The following is a 24182-nucleotide window of genomic DNA, read 5'->3' on the forward strand; positions in this document are numbered from 1 at the left end:
AGTTATGTAATATAGCAACTAGATAATCCTCCGCAGTTGCATAATAACAATTCCCATGCTGCATGTCTAGATTGGAAACCCATGTTGTCAATCTGCAAATGCGAGAACTTCACTGTTACATCTTTCCAAATTTCTTCCGCTCTCAAGTGCACAGGACTGAGGTGAGTCTCATCACTGGTATTATTCTCAACATCTTTAACAGCTCATATTCTAGATGACACTAAGATATAGTGAATCTCTTTAAATGAAGATCTCAGAAGAATAGCTGCTGAATAAAAGCTATTAGTTGCTATAAAAGTAGTACATTATACATAATTCATGCTCTCCCTAAAGGCACAGTTGTGTCAGGTGAATTGTCTTACGAATACAGCCAATCAATCACCTCTGACTTAAAATATTCTTTTTGTTCCACAAATTCCAGGCAAATATATGTCGTACATAGAAAGGGTTTACCTGTTTCCTTTGGGAGTGATGTTCACTTCTATCCCCTTCCATCTTCAAAATTTTTATTTATTTCTTATACTCTGATCAATTAAGTCCTTTCCCTCAGCTCGCAGCAGGGCTTCCAATCATTACTTTGCAGCAGCACTAGGTAGAAAAATCTGCCCTAAACATCTGCAATTGTCCCTCTAGCCAACATCTGAGTCAGCAGCCTTTTTGTAATTTTTTTTTCTTTTCAATTTGCTCAAATGGTGTAAAATTTCACTTTTTCTGGGAAAAAAAAAGCATATTCTGTTCACGGGAAGTACTGAGCAATCTGAAGGTATAGAAGCATTTGCTTTATAATTAATAGTTACTTAGTCTGAAGTTAGCTTGGAATACTTAACAAATCCATACAATTGACTGAATTTGGTTCCAGTTAATGAATTCCATTTCTTTAGGTGTATTATTTTTGTTTCTTTGTTTTTCAGTTCAGCACCAGTAAGTTAGACACACACAGAAACAGCCATGAAGATCATGTATTTGTTTGACATATTTGAAGATAGTTAGCAAAGATTTAAGTCCTAACTGAAGTATAGCATTGGTATACGAGTAAGTCGTTTGCCTTTGAATTCAAAAAGATCTCTCCTCATATCAGTGATATCTTATTTAATGTAGTTATTTTGAGTGAACTTCCGTTTTAAAGCTACCTCAGCTATAAATATTTCTAATCATTTTTGATTGATAGTTGGACACTATTGAGTATATTTGCATGCACTCATCTTTGAGCAAAGATCAGAAACTTTATGGAAATTATTGGGTGTGTGGATCCCTTACAATGGTACAAGATAAAGCAGCACAACTAAATGAGCTTAAATTGCAAACTGAATTCTACTGTGTTTCTTGAAAAAAAAAAAAAAAAAGCAAGGGGAAAGTCCAGCTTTCCAATATGTTTTTATAAATATCAGTTCTATTTCTGCATTTATTAGGAAAAAAAAAAGTTTTTGATAAATGTATTTTATGTCTTTTTTTTCTAAGTTAAGAGTGCTAAGTATGGTAAAGTCCAACTTCTAGTAAAGATTTGTAAATTATGCATTCTTCCCATAAAAAACACATCTTACAAATTCTGGACATGTTAAGTGTCTCTTCTATGAATTCTGACACTTACTACTAGTTTGGCCTGTAAGTACATAAATGCTTGCAATTACTTTTCAGAATGTGGGAATTACTGAGTAGCTGTAATCTTGGTAATAATCTCAAAACAGTTCAAATTCTTCCTTTAAATAATAAGACATATCATAAGGAATTTTTCTATAGTAAAATAAACAGCTTGAGCCAACTGATTAAAAAAAAACCAACAATCTAATCTTATATAACAGGATGGACCAAATTAATAGCTGCTTTACTGTGATGTGTATTTTTCTATGGCATTTATTTTGTTGGCCCTTCCAATTGAGATACAAACACACAGATGAAAATCTAAGTGGCAAAAATGTGAAAGGATGACAACAATGTTTATCGTTGTTTTTCCAAGGTCTTGGGCGTATATACAGGAACATTTTTCTCCTGAAGTGATGGGAGCCCCTTAATTATATCTGCAGCTTTCTCTGCTATCATAATAGTAGGGGCATTCAAATTCCCACTGACTATACTGGGCATTATTGAGGCATCTACTACTCTCAAATTTTCAACACCAATTACTTTTGTTTGGGGATCAACAACAGCGGCGCTATCTGAAGGCTGACCCATTTTACAAGTGCAAGAAGGATGATAAGCACTATCAGACTTCTGTCTTATGAAGGCATCTATTTCTTTGTCAGACTGAACATTGTTTCCTGGTTGAATTTCAGGTCCACGAAATTTTTCAAAAGCTTTCTGAGCAAAGATCTCTCTGGTCAACTTGACACACTGGCGGAATTCCCAAATGTCTCTTTCTGCATGGAGAGAAAATAAGATGGCTCTAAGTACAGTCTAACATAGTAGAACAAAAAAAGAAAAAAAAAAGAAAAAGAAAAAAAAAAGAAAATAGCAGAAAAGAGAGAAGGATACAGGGGAAGTCCCTCACTTATTGCTGAAAGCAAAAGTAGAACATTTTGAACAAATCTCATAGATTTATACTCACTAGCAAAATAGCTACATATATTGCATGCACAAGGGAATAGGTGAGTTATGAAAAGTTGCTCTTTATTTTGCGATACCCACAGTCTCTGACTGCATTCCCATAAAGAAATTCTTCGTATCTGCCCAGTATTTTGGACAGTGGCCTCTTTGATACAATCTGACAATCCACCAACCTTCACTTCTGAACTGATTTCAAGTAGATGTGAAAATCTGCTACTGTATCAGGCAGGAAATAAGTTGTCATCAAGGATGGAGAAGCTGCTTTTACCTTCCGACATGTAGTTAGGCTCAATGATAGGATGGTCCTTTGGATCTGCACTCTTCAGCTTTAGCCAGCCAACACTTGCACTCCTCATGGGTCCTACATGGACCTGCAAACCCATTCTATACTCATGACAAAATCCCACCAGACATATTTCCAAATTTAGAACATTCTATTTCTTTTTCAATTCGGACAGACTTTGCAAATTAAATACGATATTCTGTAAGAAAGAGAAATGTACCTGTCTTTTCAACTTACAGCTGGTTTTTTCCAATTTAAAGTACAATCACTTTAGCAGTAGCACAGCATTCTAATGCAATCAGATCAAATTACTATAACCACTGAAGAGATCAGCAAGAAGATGATGTATATTCAGGAACAGTTCCTTACCATTAGCACAGACTTTTGGATCAGAATGACATTTTAAAAATGAGGTTGGATTTGTGCCAATAAATAAATGAGTAGCTTCTTATAATCTAGCTTACACCTCTGCCTAAACTGCAGGGGAACTGAGAACACCTTGGTTTAGTTTTGTACATCTAGCACAACAGTGTCCAATGAACAGTACTATGGCACTTCAATAGTGCAATTACTTAAACACATTTACAGAGATAAAAAAGCAGCATAATTTTAGTAGCAATTTCAAATAATTGTCATTTACTTTTTCCCAATGTAGGAGGTTTAGTCAGCTCTTTATGCTGTAAAAGGTATTTCACAGCATAAAGCCAAATCACAATGACCACACTAAAAGATCAATCTACTTCCTATAGGGACTATAGAACATTACTGCAATAAGTTTTTAAAAACCTCACCTGGTAAGCTTCCATCGTGGAAGCAACCCGACCGTGATCAATCACCTGAGAAGGGAGAAAGTGGAACTGAATGTCGGGGTGAGGAACTCCTGGCTGACTTCGGATAAACCCACCAGATTCTAAGTGGGCAGTGGCTCCCTCACCTAGGGAGTGAAAATGAGCAATAAAATGCCATTACAAGACCTCAGAAAAGCAAGAAACCTATTTCTTTTTAACTTGTTTTACTATAGATAGTATGTTGGTTGCTCCAAAAGTAATGCCTCCTATTTATTTCAACAGAAACTACAATGGATACAAAAAGTGCAGTAACACTACTTGACTGAGAAAAAAATTCAGATACAAAACACTTTTTTTTTTCAGTATGTAGTCATCACTATTAGCAATACTTTTTCACCAATGATGAACAAGACCTTGCATGCCAAGCTTGTAAAAATCTGCACCAGCAGAGATGGCCCATTGCTTCACAACTGCTATGATTGTGTAATTGCTAGGAAAATGTTGCCCATGCAGCCCATCTTTCATCAGCCTGAATAGATGGAAGTCAGAATGTGCCAAATCTGGGTTATATGGATAGTGTGGTAGGACAGTCCAGTCAAAATGGGTAATGTGCTCCACTGTCATCAGACTGGTGTGGGGCCTGGCATTAATGTTGCAAGAGAAAGTTGTCTTTTTCTCTGGCCTGACTCTGGAAGTTCAAGTCTTCAGCTTATCCCACATCATGATCTAGCAGTCAGATACGGTTTGTCTGTGTTCCAAGAAATCTATAAATATCATCCAAAATACACTGCACGTAACTTTACCCACTGAGAGCTGCATCCTGAGCTTTTTATTCAGTGAGGAATTCACATGTTGCCACTTCATGAACTATTGTTTTAACTCCACCTCATAGTGGTGACACAGCATCTTGTCACTGGTACTGATGTGATCCAGGAAATTGTTACGTTCAGCCATGTATTGTTTCAATGGGATCTGGCAAAATTGCATGCGGTCTTTCTGTTCATGTGTGAGCGTTCATGGGAACCCCACCCAGCACAAACTTTATGACATTCCAGTATTGCCATCATTGTTTTCAATACTTTGAAGTCAATATTCAGCTCTTTACACAGATCCCTGGTTGTAATCCAGATGAGCTGGTTGAGGTGCTCTTTATTTCATGGTGGGAACTGAGCATGGCCATCCAGAATGTGGCTTATCTTTCACATTGTTGTTGCCACTAAATGCACCACATACCACCTCACTGTGCTAACATCCACTGTTCAGTCTCTGTAAACATTCAGCAAGCATTTGTGAAGGCCACTGAGTGCCATTTTTTCCACATAGAAGAATTCAATTACATGTGTTTGCTTTCTTTCATTTTTGTTAGACTGCCCCTCTGCTGCCATCTGTCACACAGCAACAAAATGTCACAGGATACTGGTGGGAAGATTCAACATCTACTGCCTTACCATAAATCTGCCTCTGACATCATGGGCCAACATCACAAAATAGGAGGCATTACTTTCAGAGCAGCCCTCACAATTCATATATACAGTGAAAATTGCAACAAATACAAACATTTCAGGAACAGCTTGCAGTGGAAACAGTATATATCACTTTCACCTGCTTCTTAATCACTAGGTAAATGTAATTCTCTATAACTTTGGAAATTCCAATTATTTGATAGTGAGATGTTGCTGTTACCACAGTATAACTGGCAGAAGCACTGCCTACAGTCTAACTGCAGAGGCAGATTCAATACTGGGACTCTGCCAGATGTAGAGGGAACCAGCTACAGCATCCTGATATCATTGCACTGCATGCTTCAAGAGAAGAAGCATAGCTATCCCATCAGTCACATGTAATAGGCAAAGACATCCACAGTGCCTACCCTGAAGGGGAAAATGAAGAGACTACTATGTCCCTCATATTATGTTATTTTCAGATCCATTTAAAACCATGATTCATCCCTCCGTGACCATTACTCCCATGGTAAATGCCACACATACGCAGCATAAGTCATCACCTTGGGCCAGCTACTGACATAATGATTCAGCAGGAGATGAAGGCTTTGAGTTTGGCCAAACTATTTTAATGATTTCAAGGATTACTTTGATAGATTCTTTTTAAAGTCTGGATTATTATAACATAAAGCTGGATTATTATAAAATGAGAGTGCCATTTTTAACAAAAGTTACTCTGAAGGATTCTGCCTGGAGCAACAAAATAAATATTTTGTGACAAGAATCAGGAAAAATAATTCAGTTCACAGCACATTTTTATCTAAGCAAAATCTATTTTTTAACAAAGCTTTTCTCAGTGTCACCAGGATGTAAAAGTTTTTCTTAAATGGAGATCCATGTGTGTTAAACAACACTGTATAAAAACCTCACTTGATATCTAAAACATAATAACTAATAACTACTTCAAAATATTTTGATTTATAAAAAAAAAGTAATCTTTCAGGCCCTTTGCAAACTCCAGTTAGTTTAGAAGATATGAAATAATTTTATATGAAGGATCCCAGATTTCAAAATTCACAGATAAAAAGCTTTAATAATTCTAAAGCAATCACTGATAGAATTGCATATTTTGTTTCATACCTGTATACTTCCAAAGCCATTCTAGACCAATCCTCACCATGTTAAGTGGTTTTTGTGCACTATATAGAGTAATAGGTTTCGTGCACTTGTGCTGGACGTAGACTTCTAAATGATCTTGAAGGTTCTGGCCTACTCCTGATTAAAAGATTTATAAGGGGGCAGGAAGGAGAAGAAAGGAAAAAGAAAACAAAGTTATGTCACATAGAACAATTATACTCAAAATTTGCTACCAGAAAACAGCATAAATGGAAACTAACCCAACCTCTTACAAGGGCAATGATGACTAGTACCAAGACTACGCATCACATCATCAGCCCTTTGCTCATGTCACAATCGGGTTTTAAATAAACATAGCATAACTAGAACAAAAATAGTAAGGTGAATGGCAGACATATCATTTGTTCTAAAATTGCCAGATCTGACTGCTGAGTAGAGTATTAGATTTTCTAGTTCAAAGAAGTTCATGTTGTTCTTTCCATATTTTAATATATACGACAGTGACAGTTGATACAATCTCTTGTGGATCAAAACCCCTTGTCCAAAATTCTAAATTATTAGTATGCAGCTTTATTTTAAAGCCGCTTAGTAGCATTTTTCAGAAAGGCTTTTTACACTATCAAATGGTGGAGAAACTGTAGGGGGGCATTGCTCAGTTCCAAAATCAATCCATGTTTCCACTGATTTGTAACGCTGTTGATTTCAGTCCATATTACCTGACATAAAGACAACCAAAATTAATGAATTTGTTCAATTTAATAGACTTTGAACTGAATCCTTAGCAAGATACAAGGTTGAAAGAAATTGAAGATTACCAGGAAGGTGGCATACAACAGGGATTCCCAGTTTTTTTAAATCGTCTGCATTGCCAATCCCAGACAACATAAGTAGCTGTGGAGAATTTATGGCACCTCCACTTAAAATAACTTCTTTACTGGCAAAAGCCTAAAATGAAATGAGCAGATAAGTCCTAGTGTTATTAAGCTTGATCTGAATGCAAATGAGCTTCAACTCAGATACAATTCTGACTGAGATCACTCACATTTTTCTTACCCTCACATTTTTCTTATTCTAAATGTATTACTATCTTGCGACAAGTTTCTTTAAGGAGAAATGATCAAGCTTTCAATATGAGCAGACAAGCTGTGGCTTGATATTACGCAAGAGCACCGTGTAATGTTTCAAGTGGAACCTACACTTATATTATCTCTGTAAACTGGAGTGTGATGAAATGCTGGTATTTCAGAAGAACAGTTCTGAAAATACTGTTATCTCTAAATCAATACAACTGAAGTATCACCTACTGTAAATAACTCACAAAGAATCATACACTGGAAGCTGACATTTTACAGAGTAAGGCATCACTTGTATTACATACCTACTTGTTTTATTTATTTATTTATTTATAAGTTTGGCTATGAATAATGTCTTTCATACTGGAAAGTATAAATCTTTCACCTTTTCCCTTTGTCCATTTTTCACATACTCAACACCAATGGATTTTGTTCCTTGAAACAAGATCTTTGTTACAAGCGTCTTCTCAGTAACTGACAAATTGGGACGTGATATAGCTGGATGAAGGTAAGCACTAGCTGTGCTCCATCTTTTACCTGCAATATAAACTTAAATTTAAAATCAAAATAGTTGTACTAAGTTCTCTTCAAGATTTTCACCAATACCAATAGCAGGATGTTTATACAATAAAAGCATTCCTCTGTAGTGTTCAAAGCAATACTATTGGATATATACTAACTAGATCTTTTATTTTAACAAACTTCCCAAAAACATTCTGAAATCCTAAAAATCCTCTTATCCCAAATTTACCTTTAACTCAAGATCTGCATGCCAAAACATTTTTAAATGAAATACACACTAGACTAACAGCAAGCTGCTGTGAAATGCTTAGGGGAAGTTTAGAGTTTGGTAGCTGTTCATCAACCCAAACAACCAAAAAGCATTCAGTGCAGATTATGTCTGTATTCTAAAATTATTTCAGTACTTCTGGTGGGTCAGAAACACAAATTCCTTAATGAAGCCTTTACAATTTACCTTGGTGTATAGTCATGTCCATCCAGCCAAATCCTTCTTGTTGATAACCATTCATATCATCTGTGAAGGGATACCCAGCTTGCTGGGCTGCATCCAGGAATGCTTGATGAAGAGGATGGTTTGTTTTTCCCCTTGACACATAAAGAGGTCCTTTTCCACCTCTATACTGATCTGATCCCAGCTCATGTGTCTGCGCTTTCTTAAAATAGGGCAAGCAATGATCATAGTCCCATCCTACAGCCCCTTCTCTGCTCCATCGATTATAATCTTCTGCATGCCCACGAATGTATACCATTGCATTGAGAGAAGAGGAACCACCCCACACTCTTCCTCGGGGCCAGTACATAATTCTGTTATCCATATGCTTCTGTGAAGTTGTGTGATAATACCAGTTATATTTCTCATCGCAGAGGTTATAAGTTAATGCAGCAGGCATATGAATCTTCCACAGTAGTCTTTTACTACCTAAAAGGGTGTCTTTAGGGCCTGCTTCCAAAAGCAGTACAGTACTGTGAGGGTCTTCAGTCAGCCTGTTGGCTAACACACACCCTGCTGATCCAGCTCCAACAATGACATAATTATAAGAGTTTGCCTTTTCAGAACTAAGCTGAGATAATGCACATGAGATTTTTAATTGTTGCTCCTTGATGCCCCATGTGTTTCTTAATAGGTGTGCTTTAAACAGAGCTCCTGTTACTTTGTGAATCTGATTCACAGGACTGCAATGTTTAGCTCCATTGATTAAGTAGGACATCTTAACTAATAACACTACTCTTGCAGAGTTAGAAGAAAATCCAGTGTTTTGCCCTAGGAAAAACAAACAAACAAACAAACAAAACTCCAAATTAAAATGTAATAATTAGTGCCGTGTACAACCTCTAAAATGTCTATCACTTTCAGGTAAAAATGCTGTATTTTGTTCATTCTCACTATCCAAAAGTTTAACTACAATGCTAATAAGACAACAAACATTTACTCTGAAACTTACTGTCTTTTTTTAATGCACTACTGGCACCATTTGAGTGGCATGCTACTTCGTATTATAAGCAGTCCAATTTTGCTTTCCTTTGGGTTCATGAGATAAATACCTGAAGCACATCTTCAAGTATTTGCCAAAACCATGAAGGATAGAAACCTCTGCTTACCTGGTAGTCTCTCTTTATCTGCCTTTAGTGGACAAGAATTTAAGAAAAACAACAATTGCATAAATTCCCCTAAAAATTTATGTGGTAGTATTGCAGTCAGTTTATAACCATGGAAAGGATTCAGCTGGAAATACAGAACTACAGTTTTTGAAGAATGTCTCCTAATGTAGGTAAAGGCAACACTTGTACATCTGTGGCTTTCTCCCTTGTTATTGAAACCAGATCCTGCAGGAGCACTATGAATACAACTATGATGTGATACTTCCAGGTCCTGATGCTTGATAGGAATGGCAATTATTTACCTTCAGAAAAGCCTGACGACCTTGCAAACAACACAGGTTTAGCTGTGTGCTCAGGCAAGATTTTCATAGCTCATTTTTAAGTCGTAAGTCATAAGTAAGGCCAGTTTGAAATGTGTTTCTCTTGCTTTCTCCCTTTGAAACCATTACTCCTGTACAAACAATAAGTAAAAACAGTTAGATATCCTAGGCTTGTAAAAACTAATTTTTCCTAGCCCGTGGCTCCTAAGGATTTGCTGGAGATTCTATAGACAGCAACATAGTTTTTGTGAGAGAGACCTCTCAAGTTTGTGAAAGCACACACAAGTTCCAGGATCCAAGGCAAAATTAGATGCAATCTCTAACAAATGATCGTAAGTCTTCCATAAGGAACCATATTTATTTACACTGTAATGTATGATATCAAACACATTTTTTTCCTTGGGGAAAGTATGGGAATAAGCACAATCTTTTTCACTAAGAACGCTGTACAAATCCTGAAATTTCTAGAACGTGAATGTGAACACACATCTGTGTGTGATAGCAGTTTAGCCTAGTAGTTCACACACCTGATTCTCACAGGGCTAACTCAAAGTGGATCCCAGCTGAAGGTAGGAGGGTATTTTTACAGGTGGAGAATATTAAAAGGATTACTTTAGGGGAAGAGAGTTTGATGATTTCTTGTGTTGCAATAGAGAAAGACAGAAAGGTTTTTATGTGTTTTGGTTTATTTATAATGAAGATGGTTACAATTTGAGGAAAATGTGATTGACTTACAGAACTGGCAGGTTGTAGATTTTGTTGTTTCAGGAAAAGCAGATAGCTTACACGGGATTTTACTACGCTATGGGCTTAGGCCCTGCTAATCTGGGAAAGATGCAAGGTATTTTTCTTTTTCTTTCTTTTCCTTTTTATTTCCTATATGTGATTCATTATGAGATAATGTTTTGAACTTCTTTCCTGAAGAAGCAGAATTCCTCTGATGTTGATCCTAAAGATGTTTACTAATTGGACAGGAAGAGTTTCCATGTTCTGGAACAAACGTTAGCCTATTGATTTTGGCATAAAATCTATAATGCCATTAAATATTATTGTGCCTCCTAACCAGACTGCTGGCTAACAGCCATGACCTACTTAGTTGTTGGTGATAAAAAGAGTGAACTGTGCAGAATCCCTAGAATCACATTCAGCTGGAGTTACTTTGTGTCACAGACCTGAGGGTAGTGCCCAGAGACTGTAGTTCTTTGGTTTGCTACAGCACAAGCAGCAGCTATTGAGCTTCTGAAGATGTTAACTAAAATAACATTCCAAAAGCAACGCTGACATTTCAGTACTGTTTCTGTCCTGCCTTACTCTATGACAATATTACTGAAATGCAGACCCTTTAAAAAGCTAATTAGTTGAGAGGCTCTTACATGTGGAAACTTTGAAACTCACAGAGCAATTCAAACTTATATTGAAGGGATCATTGCTTTCTCTTTCTGAAACTAGAACATGATGATTCTTTGCTCTCTAGTAATCTGTTCAGCTCTAAGTGCATACACAGTTTTATCATTGTTTAAATTCATTTACAGTCTTGGGGAAATTTGCAGGAGTCTTTCTTTGAACAGAATAACTTCAGCAAAATTTAACCTAGTAAGTTATTTTTCTAAACTTTCCCTTAGTTTTAACTTGCTCTTTTGAGGGGGAGAATTCACTGTCCATGTCATCTTCCAAAAATCCATTTCAATAAAAGTAGGTTTTGGTTGGTTTCCTTCCCATAACTGTAAAAAAACAAGTTATCTCAGTAGGTACAACTGTCTGCGACTTGCTGGGCACACCATGTATAAAATTCACACAGGATGGTACTTTATGGCCACCTCTATTAAATATTGTGATGGCTGCCAAAGTAAAACATGTAGAAATAGGATGATTTAAATAGCCCAATTCTAATAAAATGCTCTGTAGTTACCACCAAAAAACCAGTGCCTTTTAGGCCTTACTGGATATTACTGGAAGGCTTTATCTGGTTCCTTTCATATCATGTACCCTTTTGTGTTTGTAATAAAAGGTTTCTTATCAGTTGGCAAAGAGCCCTGCAGAAATGCATAAAGCAACATAAAATATACTCATTTATTGCACCAGAGCTTCAAAATTTGAACTCACCTGAAAAAAATGTATCTATTTTACAGGTAAATATTGTTGAAAGAGCTTACAGACAGCATTCTTATGGGAATAAAGAGCAGGAGAACCTCAGCAGGAAAACTTTATTGCTACAGTGTAAGCACAGTATATTTGATCATACACTAGGTAGCTAAAAGTGGGAAGAGCTCTTAAGAGATTGGGGCTCCTCATTGAACACATTTCTCAGTTCAGTATTTGGGTTATGTGTGAAAAGAGATTTTTCTAAAGGATGATCAAGAAGTGACTATGTCTCTTAACTTATTTTTTTCCTGTAGTTTTTGAAAAAGGAGAGGAGGAGGAAAAAAGAAAAAGAAAGAAACTGCATGGGTTGTTTAATGATTAAATCAACTTGCTTTCTTCGCAAGAAAGTTGGTAAAACTAGTTGAAGTGTGTCTGGGACCTAACTCAACTCCTGGAATTTTAAATTTAAAGGGATCTAAGACCACAACAAAGGGAAGAGGCTACATATCTTGCTTGCATAGCAGGGTATATTGAAAAATGGACCATAACAAAGTGGCTGTAGGTGGATGGGGTGGCTAATCTAGAAAAGCTGCATATCTCTGGGCACTGTTACTATTAATGAAACAGAGATTTCCAATTCTCTGATAAAACTGGAAATAAAACTGATCAAAGATAAGTACCAAACAGTTATTATGATAGCCACTGTATCAACTAGGAGGGTGAATTACCAGCCAAGAAAGCAAGAATGAATGTTCTTTTGATGTTACTAAAGTGGTGGTTTGAATCTACTCCATCACATAAATTCATCACATCCATACTTAAATGTTAATTCATGCTTTCCTTTAAGTTTCCTTTAACAAAAAATTTCTTTTTTATTAATGAACTTATTAAATTGGAATGGGAGTGGCTGAGTACCATGGGAGATTATGAGACACTTTTCTCCTGAGAAGAGTGTGTAGGAAGAGGACAATCAACAGTATTTAAGTGACCATGAGAATCAGTGTGCAGGTGATACATGATTTTCTGTGCTTTAAAGCTTGAAGGTGCAGAGGTCAAATCTCAAGCTGTTTTGTGTCAGTGTAAATCAAACATACTTAGCTGGATATGTACATTAGTATTAATGCACAGTTCTTATACGACCCACACACTCATCTGTATGTGGATCTCCTGCCTGAACGCCAGCTCCTGCAGACATATTGAAGCCACAAGGAAACTCCCACTGGCTGATATTCCACTCCCGCTTCTGTTTCACCAGGGCCAAAATGACCGCATTTTCTCTGGTGGAGGCAAATATCCCTCGGCTGGAGATGCCCAGCAGCGCACACCTGGAGCCTGGGAGCGGCGAGGCCTTTCCTGGCCATCACCCTGCGCGTGAAGGTGCAGGAGGAGCAACGAATCCCTGAGGTAAAGCGCTGTGCGAAGTTCCCGCAGCTGGGAGCGCTCAGGCCGATGCAGCTCGCCCTGCTGCACGCACAAACTTCTCCCCTTGCCCGGGGTCGGCACGGCTATGCCCTGAGGGCACGCGCAACCGCTCGAGCCCCGCAGAGCTCCCTCCCAGCCTCGCAGGGAAGGCTGGCGGTGGGACGTGGCACATCGGGGCCGTGTTTACCACAGAGCCGCCTGTGTGGGGGTCCGCCAGCGGGGCCTTACCCCCTCTCTCCCCCTCTCTCCCCCTCCTTCCTACCCCGCCGCCGCCCCGCTCCCTCTGCCTCCCTTTCCCGGCCCTTCCGCCTCGTGTCTCCCCGGAGGCTCGGTCGGTGCCTCTCGGTCCCACTCACGCTGTTCCCGAGGCGGAGGCGGGCCGGGCGCCGTGAAACTCGGGGCTGGATCCCGTCACACGGCCCTGACCCAGCGCAGGGGGAGCGGCCTGTGTGGGAGGCGGTCTGCGGCTGTCCGCGGGAACTTGTGGTTCTTCGGCCGTCGTGGAAGAAGTCCGTCGGGGGAACTCTGCGCCGTTTCGAAACACGACGAGCAGCTGCGGGGCGAAGTCCGCCTCACGCGCCCTCACAAGTTGTAGTGACGCGGGTAAGAGCGAGGCGTACGGCGGGCGTTTGGAGAGCAGCGGAATCGCACTTCAAGGTGTCACCTTCTGCCCGCACAGAATCGCTGCTTGTATTCCTATTATCGCCTATATTCCGTGGCCTTAAAATGGGAATTCTGCACAGTTTAAATAATAACGTCATCTTTTAATCCGTGAATGTGTGTTGTAGAAGTTTCCTTGGTTTCTGTGAGGTAGTGAATTTAGTTTAGCTACTGGTAAAAAGTACTTTTAACAGACTAAATCCTCGCGTGGAGACGTGCCATTAACATTAAGTACTACTGTTTCTAAACCTGTTGGAGCTTTCTGGTATTTTTGTCCTGTAACTTTCCAGGCATCAGTACCTGAACTCATACAGCAGCAGTATCTCTTTCTAACCAATGCTTCCAACTTGCTCCCTTCCGAAGCAAACACTGCGAGGTCATAAGCTGCCATCTGCAGGGTGTACTGTCACAGCCACACCTAGAGCAGAAATCCATTTAATCAGTTAGTTATTAAACAGATTAAAGCACCACTCGGGAATTTTGTGGAATCCAAATATAACTGTCTATAAAAAAGAGACAGAAGTGAATTCTACAATAATTAGTCTTGGGCTTGAATATTTAATGCTGCTTTATGAGTGTCAAAAGTATGAAGTACTTGAAAAAGCACAGAAAAAAATGTAATCTGTTAAATCATATTACACTGAAAGCATATTCTCCTAAGTTCTCCTATACTACCGCAGTAGAAAAAATCAACAGAATGACCAGCAAGCTCTGGAGACAGTGTAAGAACTCTGGTTATTCTCAGCAGTGCTGTACTCCACTGTTACATTATTTCACTTCTATAGATGATATTCTTCGTTTTTAATACAGTTTTTAAACAAAATTTATTTGGTCAGCATGAGATTAATCAGTGATTATTAATTCTCTTGCATTACCTTTTAACAAAATTTCTTTTCCGTATACAGACATTAGAAATGATCTCTTCAATAATTAACTAACTGGAGACAGCTTTTTCACCTATGCAAGACTTGGTTCAAAGCAATTGTTGTTTTTTTTCTTTTTCCCCAGAAATCCTCAGTCAATTCAGTTGGAACATTTTTGTTTTCTCCTTTCTGCTCTACTTGTGGTTTGTGGCATTACTACTGTGGTTGCTGATATTGATACCGAGGTAAGAATACTCACTTCTTTTGAACTTCAGTGTTCCTGTAACTATTATATTAATTGATGTTTTATGTTGTATTAAGCATTCTAATAGTATTAATATACTTTATAGCTGCAAATACATATTTGAAGCTTGGTTTGAGGGTGATTGGAGTCTTTGTTACAGAAGATAAAACAAGAAATAGAACTTCTGTAACAAAGGATTAGTTAACAAGGAGAAAAAACCTCTATGGCTGTTGGTGCTAGCTATGTAAAAGAAATCTAGTTCTTCTGGGTTGTCGTGGGTGGGACAAAAACACTATTCTGCCCTCATAAAAGAGAAGCTAGAATATATTTATTGACATTATATAATGTAGTGTTTTAACAGTGCCTTAAGATTCAAGGTGGCTGGATACACTCAATTATTTACTATGCAGAGGGTAGAGTTAAACATAAACATACAGAAGGCCCTCCTGCTGAGCCATGAGGTTCAGAGTGGACCCTTGTTTTCTAATCTCTTTGAACCATGGAGGTAAGGAGCCTAGATGTGGCACTCCTAGTCCCAGGCTTTGTCAGTGGTTTATATCTAAGGGATTATATGTGCACAGTCAATTTAAGATTGAATCTTAGTGAAGCTAACAAAACCTAAAACACTTACTGAGGATCTGTATTGGCAAGGGAGCTTGACATCAGGGCATAAGGGATGTATCTCTGTGCAGCCGTAACCTCAAGAGGTGCCCCTCCTCAAGGGGGAGATCCTGTCATGAAGCCAGCTGCTGTGCAGGAGAGCTCAAAGGGGCTCTTGGGCTGCTCACCATTTATGGAGTAAGATGATTGATTCATAGTCATAAATTGCTTTTTAGGTGCATGCTCAGTTGGTTTTCAGCTGCTGAACCAGCTGTCTGCTACCAGGCTTATTGTCCTTCTGTGCAAGGCCCGGTTGAAGGATGGGGCTGAGGGAAGGAAGGTAAGGGGGCAGAATTGGGGACGCACGTTTTATATTGTTATTTTTGAATAGGAAAAAGGTAAATACCAAGGATAACGAAAAGCTAATAATTTTTTAATGATAAGAACAAGCAAGAAAAAAATACTTAAGTTGAAAATGATGTTTTTCCACTGAATAATACAATTTATTATAGAAACTACAACAGCAACTGAAGTTTAGGTTCTCCCTTTCGTGGTTTCCACAATAATGGTTTGTACAACAATTCCATCTTTGGGTAACAATAGCATAGGAATTGTAATAAGACATTAATCCCACAGACTGCAGACTTCCCAGTCTTGGCTTAATACTTACCATTTCAGCATTTGATACCTAATATTCCCTCACTGTGCAACTTTAATGTGGTTGTGTGTGTGTGTGTGTGTGTATGTGTGTGTGTATATGATCTACATCATATAAATATAGTGAATCTGGAGATGGAGGTACACAGAATTCAATGCACACAACTCAAAATAGAATTGAGTATAGCAATACTGAAGTAATATGGACTCTGTAAGATTTTTGCACTGCTACTGGAAAAATCTCAGTTCAATTTAATTTTATTAAGATAAATATCAGCATAAGATCAGTATATTTTTTCCAGTCCCTTGGAAAAACAAAAAATTTGAGGGAACTGAATTTTTAATTAACTATGTAAACACATCAGTTACCATACAAATGCAGCTCGCTCTCGTAACATTCTGACACCAAAACGCTGCCATTCTCGCTGATATATCCATAGCTCCTGAGTTGTGTCGAGACAGGCCAAGACAGCACCTCCTTTCCATGCAATTAAGCGGGGATCCATATCCTAAATCCAAAAACAGGATTATACACAGTACTAGTCTGATTCTCAAACCTTGCATCCTATTTATTCCAACAGTATTCATCACTTGGAATCATGGGGGTGAGAGGACGAGAAAAAACTTTGAAAATTATCTAAGAGAAACCTTTTCATGATAAAGTAGTAAAAGTATGGAAGGACTATCTAGAGTTTTTGAGGAAGTCAATTTTTTTATTTGATTTAAATATGACTTTTAGGCATGCCCATGAATATCTTGCCCTCAGCATGCAGGCTGAAGGCTCTGAAAAATATGCACACTTGAATTTTTAAAGATTTTGCTTGATTAAAACCAAATTAAAATTGCTTACTTATGCCATACTTTATTTTACATTGATAATCAAAAACCAAACCAAAACAAAAAACTGTTTTTCAGCAAGGAACTGTGTTAACTTCAGGGACCCACACTAATTCTTGGGAAATATGGCCTTTATATTCATGATCAATATCAGTAATGGTCTTGCTTTACCTCTAATTACCTAAATCTCCTCAGAAATACAACTAATCTGTAGTATTGAGAGAACTCAATTACAGTTGATTAACCATTTAGCTATCAGTTAATGGTATACCTTAGGTCTTGTGATGACTTCAACGTTTTCAACTACTCTTCTAAAAGAAGGGGGCATTTTGTTGAGAATTCGGTGTTGAAGGAACTCTTGAGCTTTATGAAACATAAGGCCTCCTCCCACCACTAAGATGGAGCTGTACATCTTCTTTTTTGTGTCATCAGATGCTGGAACGAATGGACGCATATAGAAATATATATTTTTAGTAGTTAATGCTTCTATTATAAAGAACTTAATGCAAGTCAAATCAAATAGAAACTGAGAATTGCTTACTTTTAAAACTTTTTTGCTTCTTGTAGCTTCAAAAACAAGCTCAAGAAATCTAAAAATAAGTTGTAATAAGGAATAGTGCAGGTACCTCTAGAGCTGGTAAAATTAAGGGATATACGTATTATTTTCCGAGAATATAGTAGTTAACATAAATCCACGCTGATAAGCATATTTCCCAGAATCATAACAATGTAATTCTTACCACAGCAATCAATACTATGAAGAATGGCTTTGTCAAGGCCTAAAGCTTTGCCTTCAAATTGAGAAACAGCTGTTTTTCTGGACACGTGTGCAGTTAAAGGTTCCTCTGAATCATTTCCAGATATCATACAGTCACTTTGGGAGGATCCCAGTTCAACTTCTTGGGGGTACATCCTCTCTGAAATATCTGTAACTTGGCCTCTCATATCTCCCTCAAAGGCACCAGGCTTTGACATGGATTTTCTATCAGCTGTAGCTTTTGAAGACTTAAAAATAAGGAAATAAGTTGACCGTTAAACTATGAAAAATAGAAGATGATCTTCAGCAGATTACAGAACAATACAATGACTAAACATCACCTCTTTACCTTTTTGCATTACGTTTTTGCACAGAAAGGCTAAACGTTACATTACTACTTCGTATCAATTTTATTTTGATTCCCACTTTCAAAGAGAGGGTTTTACTTTCAGATGTACAATGGCATTGATACATCAGATGTATCAATGCCATAAATATGAAGACTCTTCAGACTGAAAATACAGTTTAGGTTAATCTTTTCTAGATACCTAAAATTCCTTAGACTTCTTTTATGCTATTGACCCAGATAACACTTCAGTCTCTGAGATGAGGTAATGAGTCCTTATTTTATTCCTGAATGAAATAATACTTTGTGGGGAAAAGAAAAACAAACAAGCATTCACACACCTGCTCCTGCTTACTTTGTGTGGCTAGCAGATAATGCTCATCATGAGGATCCTCGGGGTCCCCTTGTGACCTGTGTTGCAAAGTTGTCATCTTTTGTCCAACAATTCCAAAAGTTGCTGGATAAAACAGAGCCATTGGAGCCTGAAAAAAAATGAGAGATTTGGCATTTTATTATGTATATTTTTACTAATTGGAATTTAATATAGAGAAGAAAGTTTGTTCTACCTTAATATTTTGCAATTCAAAATATGTCTTTTTTCCAACAGATTCATAGAAATTTTACATATGTATTTTAAAACTTATACACTTGTACACAGACTTCACAGATTCTAGCAATGTGTACAAGTAATTCAAATGTTGTTACAACATGAAAAACTTCCACAGTTCCTTGCAGTTGAAGGATAAGCATTGTAGCATTCAATTGAAGTGACAATCAAAGGTTATTAGAAGTGGTGTGCATCTCCTCCTGTCTCATTAGGTACATTCATACACAATGCAATTCATTTGAATGCCATCACCAAGCATACTACAATATACTACTTGTTCATTTAATGAACACAACCTGTAATTTTTCATCCCCTAATCGAAACTGGTATAATAGAGCTGGAGAATCTGGATGCCGAATTTGGAACTCGTGGTCTTGCAATCCAGAAATATCCTGGAGTCAAAAAAAAAAAAAAAGAAGTATTAAAAATAAATATTTTTACATACCTCTATCAGGATGTGTAACTTAAATTCTGCATAACTTAAACTGTGGCCAATAACAGAAAGTAACAAAACTCTTCAGCCTCAGAATTTCACCTACCTATTCTTCAACTCCTTTAAAAATCTTTTTATTGTAGCAAGATCTGCCAAAACAATTTTCTACCTGTTTAAGCCTCTATGAGAGTTCATGCAGAAGTACAAGACCTTGTGGCAGAGCTTGCAAAGCAAGCTGAAAAACAGCAAGTATGCAACTGCTATCGGCTTCTTTCAGTAATATGAACAAATAAATGTCCTTTCTAAGAGCTGGGATCCCTTTCAGCTAGAAGAACAACAAAGTAAGTTTCAAATACTTCAACTGTAAAGCTACTCCAGCTCCTACCAGCATTCTACTGGATGAAGTATTTGGTTTCCTATGCCCATTAAACCCATTTCCTACAGCTCTCCCATATCTAGTAATTAAAAATATATTAGTTAGGACTATTAGTTAAGTATTCTATATTAAAAATAAAACACACGTGTTGTGCAAACATACTACTAGGAATAAATCATGCATCTTCTGAACTGTTCCCCATGTTCTGATTATTTTATACGCTTCTTAATTTGCAAGCAATTGTAGATTCCTATAGAGCTTCCCCAAAGCAGCATTCTGTAGAGGTAAATAGGAAAATACATCACTTTGCCTTCTCACCTGGTCTAGGTGACAAAATGTCTCCTTTAGGTGCTGAAGCAGAAGGCAATCCAACTTATTAGTTAACTGACAGTCTCTGTACGGAAACCCTGCTCGTTGCATAAGCCAGTAAAAACACCTTGACACATCAGATCCTCCATATGCAAGGCAGAGCCTAAAGCATAGAAAAAAAAGAATTATTATTTTCTAAAGTACTGGCCTACTACTGTGGTATACATAGGAATACAAACAATGTTTCAGATGCACTGTGATCGTGACTTCCAAATAGTTTGTACAGCACAGTATCAGTTCCATTGTTTTCTTCTTTTAGACGTCATTTCTTTAAGGCTCATATTGTAACATAATGATCCTATTGAACAGCTCATAATAAAATCCCCAACTCTAGATGTAAAAATATATATTTTTTAAAGTCAAGTCTTTGGTAAGTAATTAGGTACATGCTTGTAATAATTCTGCACATGAAGAGATACCTGGTGTTGCGATGGGAAACTCCATCTTCTACGCAGCAAACACTTGTCTTCTGATCTCCCACGTCTACTATGCATGCACTGCCTAAACCACTTCCAAATGTAGCACAGACAGACTCCTGGTGCACCACAATTCCTAGAACAGGAAGAAAAAAGTTTATATTCAATTTATACTAAACTCCAGAGCTATGTTTCTGATGCTCAAAGGACATCTTAATGTCTTTTAAAACCTGCTAATAGCCTCGACTCCACTGGAACATTCTATATTAAATGAAGATGGGTTGTATAGGCCATAGGCCCTTGGTGTTCTGAGAAAAGCTACTAGAAAAATGGATGCCTACATTTGTGCATTCCTATCTTGTAAGATTTAGGATACTGTTGCCAGTTTATTTTTGTAGCTTGTATTCAAGCTCTTTGTTTCCAGATGCATGTGAAACGTTTTCCTATTTTTTTTCTTCCTAGTTTTTAATCATGTATCATTACAATTAGTATTTTAAACAGGATCTTTAAATAGTTACAAAACAAGGTCCAATTTCACCCTCTGTTTTCCTTTCAATTCGCTCTTATCTTCATAAGAGTACATTCGTATATGTATCACAAGCCCATACTTAAAGTTCAAAAATAGTAGATATTTCTGTCTCCTTCCAGCCAAAAAAATAGAAGAAAACAACAAAATTGTTTCAATGCTAGCCAGCTATTTCTCCCCTTTAAAAGAGGAAACGGTTTCATCAAAAGATGAAAGCTGAGAGTCTCAGTCAAGCTGAAACCAGCCTGTAAAAATGTTCCTTAAAAAAAAACAAAAACAAAAAAAACCCAGCCCAAAACAACAACAAAAAACAACCAATGTCTTTATGCTATTAATCACTCAGTGCTTGCTTACATATGGTTTTACCTGAGAAGCCCATCTTCATTAGGATCATATTCACCAGTTCTTTCACATGTTGTTTATTGTAGATGTCTGGAATTAGTAAAATGCACCTGTAGTACTGAAGGTAAGAATGAAAAATCTGTTAAGACAAGCAATAATCACTCAATAAGAGCCTAGCGATGCAAGCACTTCATAATAAGATTTACAGAATAGGATACAGCCCTCATAAACTTGTTCATAGCTCACCTTTAGATCTTTCAGTGGTATTTCCAGGTACTTTTGTATTGCATGTGACCATATAACTTCAAGATCTGCTAATACTGCAGTGAGGGAGCCGCCAGGTCCTGTGTGGAGATTCAGCTGCCCTCTTCTAATAGGCCAATGTATATTGTAAGAATCTAATGGATTAACATACAGTGCCTGGAAATAAGAAATGAAGTTATTTTCCTCCCAGTATTAATAATAAATAATGGAAAAATATTTCAGAAACTGGCAGAACTTGCTGTACAGCAGCACTGAGACCAATGTGCTGGCAATATGGTGGCTTTCTTTTTAGCAGGGCTGTATTAAGACATTCTGTACATGGTTTAAATCGTTTGAATTTTCATATCCATGGATATAGAAGCATGGAATGACTTCTAGATCATTAAGTACATAAAAGTGTCTTTTTTGTTATCTCATTAATAGCTAAATTAATGTAAAAACTCTGGAAAGCTCATGAATACCTAATGAGTCAGCAGCAATTCCATGTGCTGATCCTCTTTTCCATGTATCTGATTTATACCACACAGGTAAAGTTCTCACCTGCAGCAATGGCCACTTCCAGCAACAATGAATCTACCCCACTGCTTCTACTAACTATTGGAATAAAGTCTTAAGAATATTCAGACGTATCTTTTACTTATCCTTGAAAACTACACTTCATGAATCTTTGAAAGAGATACAGCTTTCCCTGCTGTTTAAAATACCTGGTCTAGTACTAAATGTGGAGGTTAGTGGCCCTGCCTGTGGTGCGGGGGGGTTGGAGATTCACAATCCTTGAGGTTCCTTCCAACCCAGGCCATTCTGTGATTCTGTGAAATAGATATATATTTCTAGCTAGGCAAGTGAGGAAAACTGGTCTTCTTGAACGATAACATTCAGTTAGTCCCACGTAGAGCTGCTCAGGTTCTGTTTGATTAAACTTAGTCTAAATTGAGTCCAAATTGCTCTTCAATACACAGCTGTATTGAAGGATAACACTAAGCCTTATTTCAGGTAGGAAATGAATCTTACCTCTTCTCCTACCAAAAACTCAGGATGATTAGAGGTGTTTGTCCACTTGGCCCCAGAGCTGTGATCTAAAATAGCTGGCCGCATCTGTCTGTTGTATGACCTGGCCTGAAATGTAATCAAATCAAACACTGTTTTTACCAGACACTTTTTGTGCATGAAAGCAACAAACAGTCAACCCCCGACAATGCACGCTGAAAATCCATTTTAAACCTTCATCTTCTTAGATCTTTGGAGGTAAGGGACGCAATAACACTATTCATATATACTTTATACAGAATATCTTTTTTTATGCAGCAAAACATAGCATTACACCGCATGAGAACACAAACAATTTATTAGAATTTTAAGAGGAGTTACCTGGTCAGGTGACACTGGGATACGTCTGGCACCATTTGACATCTTTTTGGACCATATTGCTTGGTCCACCATTTTTAGGCCATTTTGTCTCTGCTCTGTACTTTCAGGTTTCTAAGCAACAGAAATAGCACATATCATAAACACTTGCCGCGCAGACTGAAAACTGGTAATAGTGAATTAAATTAGACTGCGAACTCATTGCTGAGGTTACTAGATCGCGGGACGGAGGGAAGGTTTGTGCATCGGAGGTCCCAGCAGCTCCGTGCCAAAGCCATCACGACACACGGACACCACGCGCCCCGCACAACGCGAACGGCGCTCGGCCGGCCGGGGCGCCGCGGTGCCGCTTACATTGAGGCCGTCCCGCAGCAGCCAGCTGTCCCGGTATGCCGCCTGGCCCTGCTGCTTGTGCCGCCGAGCGATGACGTGGGGGATGCCCACGGGCAGCGTGTCCGTGGCCCTCCCGATGCGCAGGGTCGTGGAGCCGGGGTGGATCACCACGATGAAGTTGCTCTGGATTTGCTGCAAGCACAAAACGCGGGCGGTGGGCGGCCGCCCCGCGGCGCTGCCCTCCCGTCCCCGGCCGGGCCTTTAAAAGGGGCGGCGCGGCCTCACCTCCTGCAGGGACTCGGGCACGGCGGCGGGAACGATGGGCCGCTTGCCGCCGCGCTGCTCTCGCTCGCGCTCCTTGTCCTTGCCGTTCTCCGTCTCGCCTTTCTCCGCCTGGGTCATTTTCCCGGCCCGCCTGGCGCCTACGAGCCGGACCCGGCGGCGGAGCGGGGCGGAACGGGCGGGAGCACGGGAGGCACCGCCCCCCGGACGGCTCGGCCGGTACGAGCTTCTCTACGAGCAGCAGGCGGAAGCCGACGCGTTTCGTGGGCCCGCTGGTAACAAAGGGGCGTTGCTGGAGGCGATAGTTAGCTGCTGGAGGCTGTTAGAAAAACTACGTGAAAAACTGAAAGCGGCACCTCGTAGAAGTTAGCTCCGTCTGGGTTCTGCCCGCTCCCATCGACCAAACAATTGTCGCAGATTAGAAGTCGCAGCCCATGCAGGAAAGCAGTGACTGCTGTGAAGAAAATAACTTGTGTGTTAGTGCTCAGTGTTACCGAGCAGCTTTTCTTCCTGTAATGAAAATGAAACCTCATTCTATTGGAAGTGTCCTGAGTGTTTGCACAGAATATGCATGTGTCTTGAGAATAGAAGGAAGTTGTTTCATGAGTGCTTATGAAGTGGGCATGTTATAGAACCCACAATCGGGCTTTAAGGAAGTGAGTCTTTTAAAATGAAAGGACTGTAAAAAAAAAAAAA

At 38.7% G+C, this 24182-nt stretch overlaps 3 protein-coding genes across 6 annotated transcripts; 1 reads left to right on the forward strand and 2 right to left on the reverse strand.

Annotated features, from left to right (window-relative positions):
- Positions 1-945: 945 nt before the first annotated feature.
- On the reverse strand, positions 946-13705 carry CHDH (choline dehydrogenase). Of its 2 annotated transcripts, XM_003210061.5 has the most exons (9): positions 13566-13705; positions 9688-9836; positions 8241-9047; positions 7650-7801; positions 7007-7136; positions 6195-6329; positions 3616-3758; positions 2810-2912; positions 946-2354 (listed from the first exon to the last, which is right to left on the reverse strand). In XM_003210061.5, exons 2-9 carry the CDS (start codon positions 9752-9754, stop codon positions 1936-1938), a joined length of 1956 nt encoding a protein of 651 aa, XP_003210109.3. In that variant the 5' UTR covers positions 9755-9836; positions 13566-13705; the 3' UTR covers positions 946-1935. The 2 variants fall into 2 exon arrangements, with proteins under 2 accessions (XP_003210109.3, XP_085092398.1); XM_085236272.1 differs by lacking the exon at positions 9688-9836 and having other exon boundaries at positions 13566-13703.
- Positions 12983-22246, forward strand: LOC146543408 (uncharacterized). 2 transcript variants are annotated; one of them, XR_014886487.1, is made up of 4 exons: positions 12983-13191; positions 14878-14977; positions 15813-15916; positions 22034-22243. XR_014886487.1 is itself a non-coding variant. In XM_085236275.1 (4 exons), exons 1-2 carry the CDS (start codon positions 13237-13239, stop codon positions 14962-14964), a joined length of 663 nt encoding a protein of 220 aa, XP_085092401.1. In that variant the 5' UTR covers positions 12983-13236; the 3' UTR covers positions 14965-14977; positions 15813-15916; positions 22034-22246. The 2 variants fall into 2 exon arrangements, 1 of the variants encoding a protein (XP_085092401.1); XM_085236275.1 differs by having other exon boundaries at positions 12983-13812; positions 22034-22246.
- On the reverse strand, positions 16463-23938 carry ACTR8 (actin related protein 8). Of its 2 annotated transcripts, none has more exons than XM_085236273.1 (13): positions 23490-23932; positions 23226-23396; positions 22875-22985; positions 22518-22622; positions 21489-21662; positions 21267-21360; positions 20378-20510; positions 19908-20061; positions 19077-19172; positions 18515-18655; positions 17811-18075; positions 17342-17505; positions 16463-16742 (listed from the first exon to the last, which is right to left on the reverse strand). In XM_085236273.1, exons 1-13 carry the CDS (start codon positions 23604-23606, stop codon positions 16599-16601), a joined length of 1869 nt encoding a protein of 622 aa, XP_085092399.1. In that variant the 5' UTR covers positions 23607-23932; the 3' UTR covers positions 16463-16598. The 2 variants fall into 2 exon arrangements, with proteins under 2 accessions (XP_085092399.1, XP_085092400.1); XM_085236274.1 differs by lacking the exon at positions 16463-16742 and adding an exon at positions 17612-17704 and having other exon boundaries at positions 17363-17505; positions 23490-23938.
- Positions 23939-24182: the final 244 nt, after the last annotated feature.

The sequence above is a fragment of the Meleagris gallopavo genome, chromosome 14 (assembly GCF_905368555.1).
Source record: "Meleagris gallopavo chromosome 14, MGAL_WU_HG_1.1, whole genome shotgun sequence".
Lineage (NCBI taxonomy): Eukaryota > Metazoa > Chordata > Aves > Galliformes > Phasianidae > Meleagris > Meleagris gallopavo.

Bases quoted from the DNA above. Each gene is read 5' to 3' on its own strand.
- ACTR8 (XM_085236273.1), bottom strand. From the start codon at position 23,606: ATGACCCAGGCGGAGAAAGGCGAGACGGAGAACGGCAAGGACAAGGAG. The intron at 20,511-21,266 runs GTAAAACCATAT...TTCCTGTTCTAG, and splicing joins AATGAAGATGGGCTTCTCAG to GAATTGTGGTGCACCAGGAG. The intron at 18,076-18,514 runs GTGTGTGAATGC...CTTATTTTTAAG, and splicing joins CACAAAGTAAGCAGGAGCAG to TCTTCAAAAGCTACAGCTGA.
- CHDH (XM_003210061.5), bottom strand. From the start codon at position 9,754: ATGAAAATCTTGCCTGAGCACACAGCTAAACCTGTGTTGTTTGCAAGG. The intron at 7,137-7,649 runs GTGAAAGATTTA...ATTTCATTTTAG, and splicing joins AAAATGGACAAAGGGAAAAG to GCTTTTGCCAGTAAAGAAGT. The intron at 2,913-3,615 runs GTGAGGTTTTTA...ATGGGTTTGCAG, and splicing joins CCACGATGGAAGCTTACCAG to GTCCATGTAGGACCCATGAG.
- LOC146543408 (XM_085236275.1), top strand. From the start codon at position 13,237: ATGCAGCTCGCCCTGCTGCACGCACAAACTTCTCCCCTTGCCCGGGGT. The intron at 13,813-14,877 runs GTAAGAGCGAGG...CTTTTTCCCCAG, and splicing joins CACAAGTTGTAGTGACGCGG to AAATCCTCAGTCAATTCAGT.